This window comes from Rana temporaria, chromosome 5 (assembly GCF_905171775.1).
Source record: "Rana temporaria chromosome 5, aRanTem1.1, whole genome shotgun sequence".
In the NCBI taxonomy this organism is placed as follows: domain Eukaryota; kingdom Metazoa; phylum Chordata; class Amphibia; order Anura; family Ranidae; genus Rana; species Rana temporaria.
This window is the reverse complement of record NC_053493.1, coordinates 40,347,875-40,366,548: the sequence shown is the minus strand read 5'-3', so window position 1 is coordinate 40,366,548 and position 18,674 is coordinate 40,347,875. Positions and strand designations below refer to the sequence as shown.

Here is an 18,674-nt window from a genome sequence, read left to right as displayed (position 1 = left end):
ATTAGTATGTAGTCAGAGAAAACGAAGAGCAATTTCTTCACAACTACAAAAGGTATACTACCTGCTACGAAGTTTGTTACACTCCCTGCAATGTGCATGGATCATCCAGATGGGATTGTTGCTAGGGATGAGCTTTATGTTCGGGTCATACATGAGTTTGACTCAAACGGTGACTGTTTGCCTGTTTTCCGAACAGTGAACAATTTAGGGTGTTCGCGGCAAATTCAAAAAGCCGCGGAACATCCTTTAAAAGTCTATGGGAGAAATCTAAAGTGCTAATTTTAAAGGTCAATATGCAAGTTATTGTCATAAAAAGTGTTTGGGGACCCGGGTCCTGCCCCAGGGGACATGTATCAATGCAAAGAAAAGTTTTAAAAACTGCAGTTTTTTCGAAAGGAGTGATTTTAATACTGCTTAAAGTGAAATATTCCTTTAAATTCCGTACCTGAGGGGTGTCTGTAATATGCCTGTAAAGTAGCACATGTTTCCCGTGTTTATAAAAGTCCCTGCACAAAATGACATTTCTAAAGGAAAAAAAGTAATTTAAAACTCCCAAGGCCCTTCAGGTCTGGTATAGATATTAAAGCGGGATTCCACCCGCAATTTTTTTTTAAAGTCAGCAGCTACTAATAGTGTAGCTGCTGACTTTAAATAAGGATACTTACCTGTCCTAGCCGCCCGCGATGTCGGTCCCCCGACAGCGATCGCAGGCGATCCCTCGGTCCTGGCGCCTCCATTCTTACTAAGGGCTTCACTGCCCGTTTCCTACTGCGCATGCGCGTCTCGCACAGCGCTTTGTGAATGGACGGCTGCCTCCTGGGATACACACAGTTCCCAGAAGGCAGCGCGGCTTATTCACAAGAAGACACGGCAACGTAGGACGAGCCTGAAGATCCTCTGCGGTGGAAGAAGAGGCAGAAGAGTTACTTCCGCATATCAACCCCGCGCCAAAATTAAAAAAAAAATGGCGTGGGGCTCCCCCCAAAAATCCATACCAGACCCTTATCCGATCACGCAACCTAGCAGGCCGCAGGAAAAGAGGGGGGGACAAGAGAGCGCCCTCCCCCGAACCGTACCAGGCCACATGCCCTTAACATGGTGGCTGTGGGGGTTTGCGGGCGGGGGGCTTATCGCAATCTGGAAGCCCCCTTTAACAAAGTGGACCTCCAGATCCTGCCCCCCCCATGTGAATTGGTAAGGGGTACATTGTGTACCCCTTACCATTTCACAAAAAAAAGTGTCAAAATATTAAAAACGACAGGAGACGGCTTGGGACAAGTCCTTTATTAAAAATAAAAAAAAGATTCCAGCGATGTAATCCATTCTCGTTCTCCAGCGATGATCTCCAGCGAGGATGCGACACACACGATCCAGCCTGACAGCTCTTATATAGCTGAGAGCTGGGCCAGAGACGCAAGGGGAATCGCCGGGGCTACCCAGTGACGTGTATGGGTGACCCGCCCCCCTCTGGCGCAACGCAGGTTTCCCATTGCACTTTTTATGACAATAACTTGCATATTAACCTTTAAAATTAGCACTTTTGATTTTTCATGTTCGTGTCCCATAGACTTTAACGGTGTTCGAACACATTTTTTGCCTGTTCGCATGTCCCTCTGTGAACCAAACTGGGGGGTGTTCAGCTCATCCCTAATTGTTGCTTTCTTAACAAAAGTGGGGTTACTCTTTAAGGGGAGAATTCCATTCACTTCGGAGAGATTCTTCTCTTTTCCTGATGTATCTTCAGGGGGTCCCAATGGGACATAGCCAGCAACAAATGATCTGTTAGGGGCCTATACCTACTCTATCCAAAACAACGTTTTATATGGGCGTAGGTGGTAATAAGCATATATATATATGCTTAAAACATTATGTACATGCATGCTTACATAAAATGTGATGATATAATTAGGGGTCCAACATATTTGTCTCTTCTGTGTCTTGACAGTGGATGAGATCATACAGGCTTCAGCCACACTGCAGGATAATATGACAACGTAAGTAGTTTATACGTTTTTTAGAGCAATATAAACTGTCACTGGAATTCATTTATAAAAGGAGAAAATATGAAATGGTTTTTGTGGGGTGTTTGCTGTAGCTTCTAATAAAATGCACCTTTCATTTTTCCGACATTCTATAAACAATTAAAGAATAGTTCCAGGCATGTCTATATTCTATATAGTTAGATGGGTTTAGCCTGGACCCATGTATCTATGTATATACTATACTTGGCTGATGCCTCTGAAAGTTGTAAATCACTGAAGTGTACACTGCTACTCCAATGATATCCTCTTGATTCTGGGACCCATGCTGAGCGGCTGCCCTGCTGCATTTCGAATACAGGAGGTCAACCACTTGGCAGGGGAGCCATTCGGGGCATCGGCCAGGTATGGAGTTCATTGATCGAAGCAGGACCAATGTAACTAGACTATATTACCAAAAGTATTGGGACACCTACCTTCACAAGCACATGACCTTTAATGGCATCCCAGACTTAGGGCCATATTCTCAAATAATTTACGCCGGCGTATCAGCAGATACGCCGACGTAAGTCCGATCCTATGTTTAAGTGTATTCTCAAACTGAGATACACTTAAACATGCCTAAGATACGACGGCCTGCGCCGTTGTATCTTAGGCTGCAATATTTACGCTGACCGCTAGGTGGCGGTCAGCGTAGAATATGCAAATGACTAGTCACGCCGATTCTCTAATGTACGCTTGCCCGCCGTAGTGTTTTAACGTCGTTTCCGTAAGCGATACGCGGCGTAAAGATAAACATGCCCCCTAGGTGGCGTACTCAATGTTAAGTATGGCCGTCGATCCCGCGTCGAAATTAGAAAATTTAACGTCATTTGCGTAAGTCGTCCGTGAATGGCGCTGGACGCCATTTACGTTACAGTCAAAACAAATGACGTCCGTGAGACGTCATTTAGCGCAATGCACGTCGGGTAATTTACCCGACGGAGCATGCGCATTACGATCGGCGCGGGAGCGCGCCTAATTTAAATGATCCACGCCCCCTACCAGGATCATTTGAATTAGGAGGGCTTGCGCGGGTGGACTTTACGCGACGCCGCCGCAAGTTTACAGGTAAGTGGTTTGGGAATCAGGCACTTGCCACTTAAACTTGTGGCGGCGTAACGTAAAAGGACATACGTTCCGCTGCCTCAGATCTTTAAGAATATGCCCCTTAGTCCTTAAAGCGGGGGTTCACCCTAAAAAAAAAAATGTTTTGTCTATCATGCCATGCAGCATACTAGCATCAGCTACAGTATGCATTTATTTTATTTTTTTCCGCTGTACTCACTGTTTAATCCGTTTCAGACTCCCTCGAGGAGTAGGCGTTCCTATCAAGAGGGGAACATGATTGACGGCTAGCTATGGCGCGTCACGCTTCCCAGAAATAGCCGAAATAGGACTTGGCTCTTCACGGCGCCTGCGCAGTCAGCTCCTAGTCTGTGCGCAGGCGCCGTATAGCGCCGTGAAGAGCCGAGACCTACTCCGGCTATTTTCGGGAAGCGTGACGCGTCCGTGAGACGTCATTTAGCGCAATGCACGTCGGGTAATTTACCCGACGGAGCATGCGCATTACGATCGGCGCGGGAGCGCGCCTAATTTAAATGATCCACGCCCCCTACCAGGATCATTTGAATTAGGAGGGCTTGCGCGGGTGGACTTTACGCGACGCCGCCGCAAGTTTACAGGTAAGTGGTTTGGGAATCAGGCACTTGCCACTTAAACTTGTGGCGGCGTAACGTAAAAGGACATACGTTCCGCTGCCTCAGATCTTTAAGAATATGCCCCTTAGTCCTTAAAGCGGGGGTTCACCCTAAAAAAAAAAATGTTTTGTCTATCATGCCATGCAGCATACTAGCATCAGCTACAGTATGCATTTATTTTATTTTTTTCCGCTGTACTCACTGTTTAATCCGTTTCAGACTCCCTCGAGGAGTAGGCGTTCCTATCAAGAGGGGAACATGATTGACGGCTAGCTATGGCGCGTCACGCTTCCCAGAAATAGCCGAAATAGGACTTGGCTCTTCACGGCGCCTGCGCAGTCAGCTCCTAGTCTGTGCGCAGGCGCCGTATAGCGCCGTGAAGAGCCGAGACCTACTCCGGCTATTTTCGGGAAGCGTGACGCGCCATAGCCGGCCGTCAATTATGTTCCCCTCTTGATAGGAACGCCTATTCCCCGCGGGTGTCTAAAACGAAACTATTGGATAACACTGTGAGTACAGCGCAAAAAAAAGAGATTTTTAATACAGCTTACCTGTAAAATCTTTTTCTTGGAGTACATCACGGGACACAGAGCGGCATTCATTACTATATGGGTTATATGGAGTACCTTCAGGTGTAGACACTGGCAATCTCAAACAGGAAATGCCCCTCCCTATATAACCCCCTCCCATAGGAGGAGTACCTCAGTTTTGTAGCAAGCAGTATGCCTCCCAAAATGGTCCTCAAAAAAGAGGGGTGGGAGCTCTGTGTCCCGTGATGTACTCCAAGAAAAAGATTTTACAGGTAAGCTGTATTAAAAATCTCTTTTTCTTTATCGTACATCACGGGACACAGAGCGGCATTCATTACTATATGGGATGTCCCAAAGCAATGCTTACAATGAGGGGAGGGAGAACATCTCCAAGACAAAAGGATTTAATTTAGAGATATACTCAAATCATAATAAATCCAACTTAGTTGAGAAAAATAATTTTTAAATTTTAAATTTAACTCAAAAAAGAGGAGCCCCGGAATCCGAGGGTCTCAAACTGCAGCCTGCAGCACTGCCTGCCCGAAGGCAGTATCAGTATTCCTTCTTACGTCCAACTTGTAGAATTTTGTAAACGTGTGGACAGAAGACCAGGTTGCCGCCTTGCAAACTTGAGCCATAGAGATCTGGTGGTGTGCTGCCCAGGAGGCGCCCATGGCTCTAGTAGAATGAGCCTTTAATGATACTGGAGGAGGCAACCCTTTCAAGCCGTAGGCCTGAGTGATTAATTGCTTAATCCACCTAGAAATGGTGGACTTTGCAGCTGCCTGCCCCTTCTTGGGCCCATCCGGTAGAATGAACAGCACATCTGTTTTCCGGATCTTCTTTGTAGCTTTAAGATAGGCCTTCATGGCCCTGACAATATCCAAGGTATGCAGCAACCCTTCCTTTCTGGAAGTAGGTTTAGGGAAGAAGGATGGTAATACCAAATCCTGGTTCAAATGAAAACTGGATATGACCTTCGGTAGGAAGGAAGGATGAGGGCGGAGAACGACCCTGTCCTTATGAAAAAACAAGATATGGTTCCTTACAGGATAAGGCCGCCAGCTCCGAAACTCTTCTTGCGGAAACTATGGCAACCAAAAATACTAACTTCCTTGTCAGTAGAACCAAAGGAATATCAGCCAACGGCTCAAACGGTTGTTTCTGTAAACTTGACAGAACAAGATTTAAATCCCACGGACAAAGCGGGGATTTAACTGGAGGTCTAATACGTAAGACCCCTTGAAGGAAGGTCTTAACCAGCGAGTGGGTGGCCAGCGGCCGCTGAAACCACACTGACAGAGCAGAAATCTGTCCTTTGATTGTGCTTAATGCCAATCCTTTATCCACTCCTAGCTGGAGAAAACTTAATACTCTATCGATGGTAAATTTGCGAGAAAGCCATCGCTTGGACTCACACCAGCCTACATAGGCCTTCCAGACCCTGTAATAAATCACCCTAGAGACCGGTTTCCTGGCTCTGATTAGGGTAGAGATTACTTTCTGAGACAGACCTCTACCCCTGAGAATCAGGGATTCAGCTTCCAGGCCGTCAAATTTAGATGCCGTAAGGCAGGGTGGAGGATCGGACCTTGCGATAGCAGGTCTGGCCGTAGAGGAAGAGTCCAAGGGTCTCCCACTACCATCCTTAAGATTAGTGAGTACCATGCCCTTCTGGGCCATGCTGGAGCTACCAGGATGACTGGTATGTGCTCCACCCGGATCCTGCGCAGCAGGCGGGGTAGTAACTGGAGCGGGGGAAACGCATAAAGAAGTTTGAACTGATGCCAAGGGCAAACCAACGCATCGGTTTCCGCAGGCCATCGGATCCCTTGAGCGGGATATGAACCTGTCTAGTTTCTTGTTGAGTCTCGATGCCATGATATCCACGTCCGGCACTCCCCATCTTTGGCAGAGTGCTTGAAAGACTTGTGGATGCAGAGACCATTCCCACCGGCCATAGAGTCTGGCGGCTTAAGAAGTCCGCCTGAAAGTTGTCCACTCCTGGAATGAATATTGCCGATATGCAGGGCACATGAGCCTCTGCCCATAGGAGAATCAAGCTCACCTCTCTCTGAGCGGCTGGACTCCTGGTTCCCCCTTGGTGATTTATGTATGCCACGGCCGTGGCATTGTCTGATTGAATTCTCACCGGGAACCCCTGCAATTTTGACGTCCAAGCCCTGAGGGCTAGTCGAGCAGCTCTGAGCTCCAAGATGTTGATGGGCAACTGCTTCTCTGGCTTTGCCCAAGTACCTTGGCGAGTGCAACCATCCAAAATTGCTCCCCAGCCCGTCAGGCTGGCGTCTGTGGTCACTATCTTCCAAGCCACTGGGCTGAAAGACTTCCCTTTCAGTAGATTCTGAGGGTCTAACCACCAACACAGACTTTGTCGGACTCTTGATGAGAGCGGGCAACGGGATATCCAAGGCCTGTGGCCTTCTGCTCCATGCTGACAGGATGGCTGCCTGTAGGATGCGAGTGTGGCTCTGGGGCGTATGGTACCGCCTCGAATGTGGCCACCATCTTGCCTAGTAACCTCATACATAGGCGAATAGTCGTTCTTTCTTGCTTAGAACCAGTAGGATTAATTCCTTGATGGCTTTTACCTTCCTCAGAGGTAGGAACACTCCTTGTTGTTCTGTGTCTAATCTCATGCCGAGATATTCCAACTGCCTTGTGGGCTGGAAAGCTGACTTTTCTCGATTTAGGACCCAGCCGAACCTCTCGAGGTATTGGACCGTGAGGGCCACTGCTCGCTCCAAGCCGGGAGACGAGTGGTCTATGACTAGGAGGTCGTCCAGGTATGCTAGGATCGTGACCCCTTGGATCCTTAGCTTGGCTAGGATCGGAGCTAGGACCTTCGTGAACACCCGGGGGCCGTAGCCAACCCGAAGGGAAGCGCCACGAATTGGAAGTGACGCGAAGCCACCATGAAGCGTAGATATCTTTGATGTGGCTGATAAATTGGAACATGAAGGTAGGCATCCTTTATGTCTATGGACGCCATGAAGTCGTCCTTCTGGAGTGTGGCAGCTGCTGACCGCACGGATTCCATCCGAAATGAGCGGATCTTTAGATACGCATTTACCATCTTTAGGTCCAAAATTGGCCTGACATCTCCATTGGGGATGATGAATAGGTTGGAGTAGAAACCCAGCCCCTGTTCCAGGCTGGCCGGAATCCGAGGCGGATCGTTTGGAATCCTCGACTCCTGGAAATGAGGAGGAGGAACCTTAGGAAATCTAATTTGTAGCCTGTGGCCACGGAAGACCGTACCCACTCGTCGGGAATGCTGGCTTCCCAAATCTCTGAAAAGAGTCGCAGCCTTCCCCCCACCTTCGTGGGTGGGGGCGCCCCTTCATAAGGTTGGCTTGGGGGCTGGTTTTGCTGGTTTGCGAAACCACTGCCTTTTGCCTCTAACAGCCTGTCCTTGTGATTTGCTGTTGAAGCCGAAGTTTGCTTTTGCAGGAGGCCGTCGATACTGCTTGGCATTAGAGGGCCCCTGCCCAGGGGAATACTGTCGTTTAAACGCAGGCCCCTGAACCTTCTTCTTAGTTGGCAAGAGAGTACTCTTGCCGTTTGAAATGGTCTGAATGTATTTATCTAGGTCTTCTCCGAAGAGTCGTCCTCCATGGAAGGGGAACCCTACCAGGAGCTTCTTGCATGGGGGCTCAGCCTCCCAGCTTTTTAACCATAAGAGTCTTCTCATATGGATAAGGGATAACGATAAACGTGACGCTTGCTGGATAGAATCCTTGATTGCGTCTACCGTAAAACATATGGCCCTAGGGACATCCGAAAATTCTTCTGCCTGCTGGGCAGGAATAAGTTTAAGCATCTGCTTAAATTGATCCGATAATGCTTGAGCGACCCCAATCGCAGCCACAGCTGGCTGTACTACTGCCCCTGCAGTAGTGAAGGAGTTCTTAAGTAGTGCTTCCAAGCGCTTATCAACTGGATCCTTGAACACCTGTATGTTTTCTACAGGGCATGTTAACGATTTGTTAACACATGAGATGGCTGCGTCCACTGCAGGAGTAGCCCATCTTTTGGAAAATTTTTCTTCCATAGGATATAGGACAGAGAACTTCTTAGGTGGTAAGAAGATCTTATCTGGCTTGTTCCAATCTTGGAACAAAACTCCCTCTAATAGAGGATGGATCGGAAACACAGCATTGTGTTTGAGGCGCCCTCAGTGAACCCAAAGCTGAAACCGTCGATACCTGGAGATCTGGTACTGGCAAGTTGAATGCCCTATGGACCAAGTCCGACAATCCTTGAATCCACCAGCTCTCCCTCAGGGAGACTGCCCCAGACTCCTCTGTATCCGGATCTTTCGATCCCTGAACCTACTTGGTCCTTGTCCAAGAGGTCGTCCAATTCCCCTGAGGAAAGGACCTCCTCTTCTGAGGGTCCGCGCTCGGTGCGACGGAGATCTATTCCGCTTACTGCCCCGCATAGCTGCGGCTATCATTTTACCCATGCTTTTCTGCATCTCTTTTAAAGAGGTGAGTAATACCTCCTCCGTGACCATCTTAGGGTTGGACTGACCCGCGTCAGCTCCAGCCCCAGATCCCGATGGCCCCAAGGCTCCCTGTGGGGAAAGCAGCGGCATAGCATTGTCCGAGACCTCAGACTCTCTGGGGGAATCCCCACCTCTTGTACCCTTGTTTTTTGATGCCATGGTACAATACCGAGGTACACCTGCTACTTATTGGTACCTGGGACTTATAAATAGTTAAATGCCCAAACACCTGTTTGGGGGATAAAAAATGCTTCCTCTCCCCTAGATGACACTTCTCTTTTTTTTTTTTTTTTTCAAAAAAAAATCTTTTTTTTTTTTTTTTTTTTCAAATTTAGGGAAAAAAAAAACATTCTTTCCCCCTGAGTAGTATTGCAAGAAAAACTATGAGATGGAAAAGAAACAGCCTATTCCTAGGCTTGAAAACAGTCTTTCTGAAGACTGCAATATTCTTTCTGGCCACTGTGTGTCCTCGGCGCCCCGTGCTTGCCGTTCTGGTCTTTCCTCCTCAGTTCCAAAGTATTGAATGAGCTATATGGAACAAACAAGGAAGGGCCGCCCCTTCCTTAAGCCACTGACCCGCCCTTCCCCCCCAGCAATCTCAAACAGGAAATGCCCCTCCCGACAGGGGGGGGGTGGGGTTGGGAGGAAGGGACCTCTCTGCTCCAGCAAACTGCAGCCATGAGGAGGTCAGCGTTTTGCCTGCTTTGCAGGCCGTGAGGAGGAAGACTGAATGGAGCATCGCCTGGAGGCTTGCAGGTAAGCACAGCTCTCTGACACACACATATATTTTTATATAACACAGGCCCCACTCAATGCTTTTCCAACACTACAAGGGAGAGTCACATCTTATGGGGAATAATACATATAGAGCCATCCTATCTTTATGATATGTGACTAGTTTGCCAGATGCAGTGCATAACTTTAGGCATGTCCCCTGTGACCCCCCAGAAAAAACCTGCTAAGAACCAAGTTCCGCAAGTTTTCCCCTCACTTACCTGCTCCATGCCGCAGGACTTTGCAAGCAAGAGGCCCAATCTTCCCCCATCTCGGTGGGGATGTCTAGACCTTCAGGCCCTGGGTTTCCTATGAAGGATCCACTGTCCTGGGCCCATATAGCACTCTGGCAACAGAAACATTAGGCACCCAAAGGTTTCTAAGTTCTGGGCCCAGGGTCCAGCTCTCTAAAAAGAAAAGCATTATGGGCTATACCCCAAGGGTTTGGGGTCCGGTTACTGACCACTTTAGCGCTGAGGCTTTTTTGGACAGAACCGGTTAGCTCACCTAATCCCAAGGATGTGGAGGCAAGCTAAACCATGACTAACACCTAAGACACTGGCGGAAAAACTGAGGTACTCCTCCTATGGGAGGGGGTTATATAGGGAGGGGCATTTCCTGTTTGAGATTGCCAGTGTCTACACCTGAAGGTACTCCATATAACCCATATAGTAATGAATGCCGCTCTGTGTCCCGTGATGTACGATAAAGAAAAATAAATAAAGGCATACTGTAGCTGACGCTAGTATGCTGCATGGCATGGTAGAAAGTAGTTTTTAGGGTGAACCTCCCGCTTTAAAGCGGTAGTAAACCCTCCAGTACAATCGCTACAATTTAAATATTCTTAAAGACCATCTAGTACTACTTTGATTGATCGCTATATGTATATCTACATTGATAGCCTTACTGTATAAACTGTTGGTCTTGTGGAGTGTAATTCCTGTAGTAAGCCCGCGCCATTTCGTTTGTGGTCTTCCGCGTCTCATTCAATTACAATTTCCGCCCACGAGTTCCTCCTCGTTTCTGTAATCCCGCGTGTGCCCAATATGGTCACAATATTCAAGCCTCTTCTACGTGCTAACCATCATGCTCTTGGATTCGCACGAAGCATCGCCGGATGTCGGGGGCTGACGTCTACATGGGGAAATGACGGCAGCCCCGACATAAACAAAGAATTTATCCGGCAGAGGCTCTGCTTGCCGAATGAACGGGGATCCGGCGCATGCGGTGTACATGTCCCCACTCTGATAATGCACTGATAACTTCGCAATGAAACAGGGTTAAAAAAAAAAAAGCTACCAGCAAACGATTTTAAATAATGACATGCACAAATATATGTAAAGTCAACATTTTGACTATACAACCACTTTAAGGTTCAATATTGAGTTGGCCCACCCTTTGCAGCTATAACAGCTTCAACTCTTCTGGGAGGCTGTCCACAAGGTTTAGGAGTGTGTCTATGGGAATGTTTTGACCATTCTTCCCGAAGCGCATTTCTGAGGTTGGGGCACTGATGTTGGTTGAGAAGACCTGGTTCGCAGTCCCAAAGGTGTTCTATCGGGTTGAGGTCAGGACAGTCAAGTTCCTCATCACTCATCCATGTCTTTATGGACCTTGCTTTGTGCATTGGCCTAACTTATTTGGTGAAGGGGGGGGGGGGGGGGTTGTGGTGTGGGGTTGTTTTTCAGGGGTTGGGTTGGCCCCTTAGTTCCAGTGAAGGGAACTCTTAAGATGTCAGCATACCAAGACATTATGGACAATTTCATGCTCCCAACTTTCTGGGTACAATTTTGGGTTGACCCTTCCTGTTCCAACATGACTGCACATCAGTGCACAAAGCAAGGTCCATAAAGACATGGATGAGCGAGTTTGGGGTGGAAGAACTTGACTGGCCTGCACAACTATAACCTGATAGAACACCTTTGGGATGAATTAGAGTGGAGACTGCAAGCCAGGCCTTCTTGTCCAACATCAGAGCCTGATCTTACAAATGTGCTTCTGGAAGAATGGTCAAACATTCCTATAGACACACTCCTAAACCTTGTGGACAGCCTTCCCAGAAGAGTTGAAGTTGTTATAGCTGCACAGGGTGGGCCAACTCAATATTGAACCCTACAGACTAAGACTGGGATGTCATTAAAGTTTATGTGTGGGAAAAGGCAGGTGTCCCAATACTTTTGGTGATATAGTGTATGTATAATCTAGCCATGTCTGGAATTCAATTTGAAAAGCTAATTTCTGACTGGTCAGGGGAAACATGCTTTGGCCTGTATTTCAGTGGTTCATAAACATCACTACTTTGTGTGTTGCTAGGCTAAAACATTGTAAAGCATATAAAATTGGTTGCTTCCTGTGTATTAATATAACCAGAACACTTAAAACTATAGTTCGAGAAAATACAGAGCTGCTGTTTAATTCAGTTATGGGTTCAGTAAAACATAAATCAAGTTTATTTTGACAGGCAACTAGGATAAGTACCTAAATCTGTTTGGATATCAGCCTCGTGTACAGCAGCACTGAGACTGGGAGAGGGAATGACAGCATTCCAAGCCAGTCCCATGCTCGCTGTTTGCATTGCCAGTTGGTGCCCATCTAATTCTAAGACGTTCGTAGAGAGGATGGCGAGCAGAGAGCATACCCCCTGGATGACATCAATAAGTATGGGATGCCAATGTACTGATGGTGCCATTTACATACACCTCATGTGTCTTTGTTTAATAAGGAAGTATTAAAGGGGTTGTAAAGGGGGAAAAAAATCCCCTAAATAGCTTCCTTTACCTTAGTGCAGTCCTCCTTCACTTACCTCATCCTTCCATTTTGCTTTTAAATGTCCTTATTTCTTCTGAGAAATCCTCACTTCCTGTTCCTCTGTCTGTAACTCCACACAGTAATGCAAGGCTTTCTCCCTGGTGTGGAGAAAGCCTCTTGAGGGGGGAGGGGGCGAGCAGGCAAGTCAGAACACTCTCTACTTTGCAGATAGAGAAAGGAGCTGTGTGTTAGTGGGCGTCCTGACACTCCTGCTCGCCCCTCCCCCCTCAAGAGGCTTTCTCCACACCAGGGAGAAAGCCTTGCATTACTGCGTGGAGTTACAGGCAGAGGAACAGGAAGTGAGGATTTCTCAGAAGAAATAAGGACATTTAAAAGCAAAATGGAAGGATGAGGTAAGTGAATGAGGACTGCACTAAGGTAAAGGAAGCTATTTAGGGGAATTTTTTTTTTCCTTTACAACCCCTTTAAACTTCGCAGAGCACCTAACGAGTGATTCATGACAGTTGTATGAAAGCTGTCATGAGCCACAGAGCCAGACTATAAAGCAGTGGTTGTGAGCTGCACAGGGACCCCACCGATCTCATTACTAGAAATGGCAGCTGTCAGGGACAACTAGGGACCAGTGATAAGCCCAGAAATAGTAATGAGCTAATTTTCGGGACAAACTGGGTCCCGCAGGATGCTGTCACATGATAGCAGATCGGTGGCCCAATCTTCTGCAGCTGAGGAATTTCCTGCCCCGCAACCACAGGTAACTAAAGCCTCATACACACGATCGGACTTCCATCGGACAAATCCGTGGAATTTTGTCCAAAGGGCGTTGGCCGTGAACTTGGTATGCACACATACGGCAGAACTTTTTCAGCCAACATACACCAAACTACGTTGTTTTTCAGCTCTTTAGCGCCACCCTTTGGGCAACTTCTGCTAATGTTGTCTGATGGTTAGCATTGGTTAGGATCATGCGTGTTTGTACTTTGGATTTTAGTCCGACGAACTTGTGTACACATGATAGGATAATCCGACGGAACATATTTGTTGTCAGACAATTTGAGAGCATGCTATCCCACATTTGTTGTCGGAAATTCTGACAACAATTGTCTGATGGAGCATACAGACGGTCGGATTATACGTCAAAACCCTTCCATCACACAGTTGTTGTCAGAATATCCGATCGTGTGTACGAGGCTTAAAGTGGAGTTCCACCCATTTTTTTATGTTTGTCTGTGCTGCATGCTCTAATCTCATGGTGTTCAGAATGGACAATTTTTATTTAATTTGTTGCTTGTAAATACCTTTATTTTGTAGTCCTTCATTACTTCCTCCTCCTTATTTGCCTAGGCTATTCGCAAGGGTTTCTGGGATAGGCATCATGTTTCCCAGTAGTCCTTGCAAACCTGACTGAAACCTATTACATTGCTTGTGCACTGAGCATGTGCGAGATATGCAAAGCTGAAATCCAGGAAGTCATACAGTCTGGCTTCATGATGTCCACACTTAAGATGGCCACGGTCTATTTCTAGATTATAAACTAATCTAAATGCTGTAACAACCTAACAAAATGGACCTTAGTTTACAGACTAACTTTACTAGAATACATTAAGCTTGTGTATTACAGGGGTATTTATATTTAAAAAGTGAAATTGTGGGTGGAACTCCCCTTTAAGGGTGAGGATGCTGGTGACATCACCAACCTAATATGACCACATGGCTATATTTGATCAGTGGCATTGTCCAGATATAGCTATGTGGCCATGTTAGATCATTGATGTCACCAGCATTCCTGCCCCTTTGAAAGGTACACCCAGAGGGCGGTGAATTCCCTGGCCAAAGCTGATTGGACTGATGACCTGCTGTCATGTGATAGTTTCTCTCAGTTTGAGCCTGAATCTTAGATCATCGCTATTCGGGAGCTCAAGTTCAGGTTAGAAACCCCAAAAAATATTTGGCACAAAATCAGCACCTCCCCAAACTGTTTTGGTAAAAAATTTATTTTAATAATTTCCCATTGAGATTAATAAAGTAAAACCTTGGTTTGCAAGCATAATTTGTTCCAGAAACATGCTTGTAATCCAAAGCACTTGTATATCAAAGCATTTTTTTACAGGGTATAAAACAGAAGAGAGGCACCTCTAATACCGCGTACACACGATCATTTTTCGGCATGAAAAAAAACGTTGTTTTTCAGCATGTCCAAAAAACGAAGTTTTTCCAACTTCATCATTAAAAACGACGTTGCCCACACACCATCATTGTTAAAAGATGATGAACAAAGCGCGGTGACGTACAACACGTACGACGGCGCTCTAAAGGGGAAGTTCTATTCGCCTTTGGGCTGCTTTAGCTGATTCCGTGTTAGTAAAAGACGATTCGCGCTTTTCTGTCTGTTGCAGCGTGATGAATGTGCTTACTCCATTATGAACGGTAGTTCTACCAGAACGAGGGCTCCCATCTCATAACTTGCTTCTGAGCATGCGCGGGTTTAAAGTGTCGTTTTAGCCCACACATGATCATTTTTTACAACCCGAAAAATGACATTTTTTAAAACGACGTTAAAAAGTGCAGCATGTTCGAATTTTTTTTTTGTTGTTTTTCAGAAGCCGAAAAATTATGTGTAGCCCCCACACGATCATTTTAAATGACGTTTTTAAAAACGTCGTTTTTTTTTCATGCCGAAAAATGATCGTGTGTATGCGGCATAAGTGTAGCAATATGTTGTTAAATGTTGTACCTTCATTAAATGTAACCATATTACTACACTTAGAGGCTCCTCTCTTCTTTTTTATACTCAGTTGTGACATGACGCTACTCTTATATCAAGACATCGCTTGTATATCAAGGCAAAATGGATTAAAACATTTTGCTTGCCTTGCAAAACGCTCTCAAACCAAGTTACTCTCAAACCAAAGTTTTACTGTATTCTGAAATCTGACTTGGTGTAAAAAGGTTGTGGTCTTGAAGGAGTTAACAGATCTACAATGCTCGGGCAGGCAGGTACATCTGAGGGGCGTTCCAGGAACAGCTTCGTAGACGGCAGGAACAGATTTCCTGCCATTCTTTTTCTGTTGATACTAGGATTCCGTCTCGAAAAATAAAGAAGAATTTTCCTTGTAATACACAGAAGGCTTTCTTCAGAAAAATAAAATATTTGCAGAACATATACACTATACTGTATATAGCGTTTTGTAAATGATTACATCTGTAATAACTGATGCTTCTGCATTTCTAAAGCCATGTACACTTTTGACCGGCCAAAATCCCATCGGAATTCCGACAGAGTAAAAGAGAACATGTTCTCTATCTAAACTCCGACGCAATTGCTCAGAATTTCCAGTGGAAAAAATCCAATGGGGCATACACACGGTCGGAATTTCCAATGGGAGAAGTCTGCCTGACTTTTTCCATCGGAAATTCCGATCGTGTGTACGAGGCATTATTCCTCCATCTGTACCCGTTTCGTTTTCATCCTATTTTCTGTAAAGCAGGTTCTAAAAAAAGCATTTTAGGTACATTTTCTTAAAAAAGAAAGCTATATTCCATTGCCCATGGTTTCTAAAATAAACGTTGGAACCCTTAAAGCGGTTGTATAGGTAATTTTGTAACTTTTACCTACAGGTAAGCCTATAATCAGGCCTCGTACACACGACCGAGTTTCTCGGCAAAAACCAGCAAGAAACTTGCTGGGATTTTTTTTTTGCTGAGGAAACCGGTCGTGTGTACATTTTTCGACGAGGAAACTGTCGAGGATCCCGTCGAGCCAAAAAGAGAGCTTCTTCTTTTTCCTCAACGGGAATGGAGAAACTTGCCTTGTCGAGTTCCTCGACCGCCTAACAAGGAACTTGACGAGGAAAACGATGTGTTTCGCCCGTCGAGTTCCTCGGTCGTGTGTACGAGGCTTAAGGCTTACCTGTAGGTTAAAAAAAAATCTCCTAAACCTTTACAGTTTAGTAGATATTCCCCTCGCAATGAGCCAGCTGAATGCAGCGGCGCATGCGCACAGGGGATTTTTGGCTTAAAGGATTTGTAAAGGAAAAAAAAATTTGGGCTAAAATTAATGTCTGCAAGGTAGACAGACAGAATAGTGTAATGATTCTGTTAAAAAACAAGTAAATACCTATTAAATTCCTTCATCTATATCACCTCCGGCGTTCTAGTTTCTATTCTCTCATTCACTTCCTGGTTTGCGGCGTGTAAGAACTACATTTCCCAGTATGAATTGCGGCACGCCCAGTAATTCACACCTCCTTGAAGTCTCTAACACGTAGAGAGCGTCCTGCTGCACAGATGTAGTTCCCAGGAGGGGGTGAGCACGTCACTGACCACCGCGCCAGTAAAGCCTCCCACTACGGTGGTGAGTAACAATCAGACAAACAGGAAGTGAACAGAAATAGAGCAACTTCTGAGCAAAATTGAACAATGAGGAAGTGAAAAGAGGAATGTCTGCAGGTAAAGGATGCTTATTATGAAAAAAAACATTTCCTTTACAACCCCTTTAAGGCCTGGCAGCTGCCAGACCTTGCTGGAAAGAAGTATCCCGCGTGCACGCACGGAAGTGACGACATCGCGGCTCCAGCCACTCAGAGCGCTGGAGCCGCGATACCAGGAAGACACGCCGAGGCAACATGTCGTCTACCTCGGCGTGGACCAGTTAAGTTACCAATGCCTCGTTCTGAGGTAAGTATTTCATAATGAGCTAGTATGGGGGATTGGTTACTTCCCTCTCCTAAAGGACATGTTTAGGGGGGAGGGGGGGTTAATTGTATGTTTTCTACTGTAAAAACAGAAAAGCAAAGCAAAAAGAAGACAATTCTGAGTTACAGGGTAGAGCCGGGGATTCAGGACATGCATAGACTGCTGATGGTTACACTATTATCTGGATCACTGTAGAATTCATTGATGTATATACATGATGTAATACCTACCTGATGTTTTGTATATATCATTTTGGATATGTTAAATAAAAACTTTTTTGAAAAAAAAAAAAAAAAAAAAAAAAGAAAGAAATTAGACATAAAAGAACGAAAGAAGATAAACATTGATAAAAAAAAGTCAAACTAGAAAGAAAGAAAGAAAGAAAAGAAAGAAAAGAAAAAGAAAGAAAAAAGAAGAAAGAAAGAAAGAAAGAAAGAAAGAAAGAAAGAAAGAAAGAAAGAAAATTAAATATTATTTTCAATCTCCCCAACATTGATATACTGTATATCTAATGGTGATTTAAAACCCTCAACACTCTATCCACCAAACAAATATATACCACATTTTTTTTTAATTTGATATAAATATATACTGTAAAAGAAAATTTCAGAAAATGCACCAGTAACAGATTTTGCAATGAAAGTGAATTACTCATGCAGTGCAGTTTCAATGCAGAGGCGGCTCTTTAATTAGGCAAATTAGGCGGTCGCCTAAGGCCTCGCATTCACAAGGGCCTCGCGGCCGCCTAACTTACCTAATGCATTACCCCAGTTTTGAGGGACAGGGGACCTTAACGCTGCTGTACTCAGGCAGCGTTAAGAGCCCTGACTCAGGAACGGGGGCCCGTCAGAATCCCTAACAACCAGTGAACATCGGTGACACCACCCCTTGTGACGTCAATGACCCAGCATGCCCTCAGTCAATGACGTCACAAGAGGGCGGGTTCAACAGGTGACATCACCGGGTGGCCCTGCCCCTTAGTTATTAAAGAGCAGGATCTGGGGGGCCGCCTTGTTAAAGGGGGCTTCCAGATTCCAAAAAGCCCATTGCCCACAAACCCCCACAACCACCGGCCAGGGTTGTGGGGAAGAGGCTCTTGTCCTTAAATTTTTTTCCCATCATGGGCAAGAGTGGGGCCCCATGTCAAGTTTTGCCTAAGGCCTCACAAAGCCTAGAGCCCCCTCTGTTTCAATGCTTTGGAAAATAATTTTAAACCTGTCAGAACTGATCAACATGAAAGGGCCATCAAGGAGAATTCAGCAAAGAAAATTAAAGCAAAGCACATTGTGCCAATTTCTCTTCTTCAGGTATGCCTACTACTACAGCGGATTAGGTTTTGGTGTTCTCTTAGCCGCCTACATTCAGATCGCTTTCTGGACTCTGGCCGCTGGACATCAGATAAGGAAGATCAGGAAGAACTTTTTCCATGCAGTGCTGCGACAGGAGGTTGGTTGGTTTGATGTGAACGATGCGGGAGAGCTGAACACAAGATTGAGCGAGTGAGTACAAACCGATCGTATTCAGTTCTGCAGCTTTCTTACAATTATGTACCTGTACTTTCATTTATTTCTTCATAAAAAAAAAATGAAATAAAGCCAGTAGGGTAAAAAATGCAGAATGTTGCATTTTTTTCAAAATTGTTGCTCTATTTTTGTTTATAGCG

The 18,674-nt window shown here is 45.6% G+C and overlaps 1 protein-coding gene across 1 annotated transcript in view; it reads left to right on the top strand.

Moving 5' to 3' along the window:
• Positions 1–18,674, top strand: part of LOC120939954 (ATP-dependent translocase ABCB1-like) — a 143,780-nt gene that overhangs the window by 61,637 nt on the left and 63,469 nt on the right. The window contains 2 exon segments of the mRNA XM_040352424.1: positions 1,946–1,994; positions 18,319–18,510. Of these exon segments, the coding sequence (XP_040208358.1) occupies positions 1,946–1,994; positions 18,319–18,510 (241 nt within the window).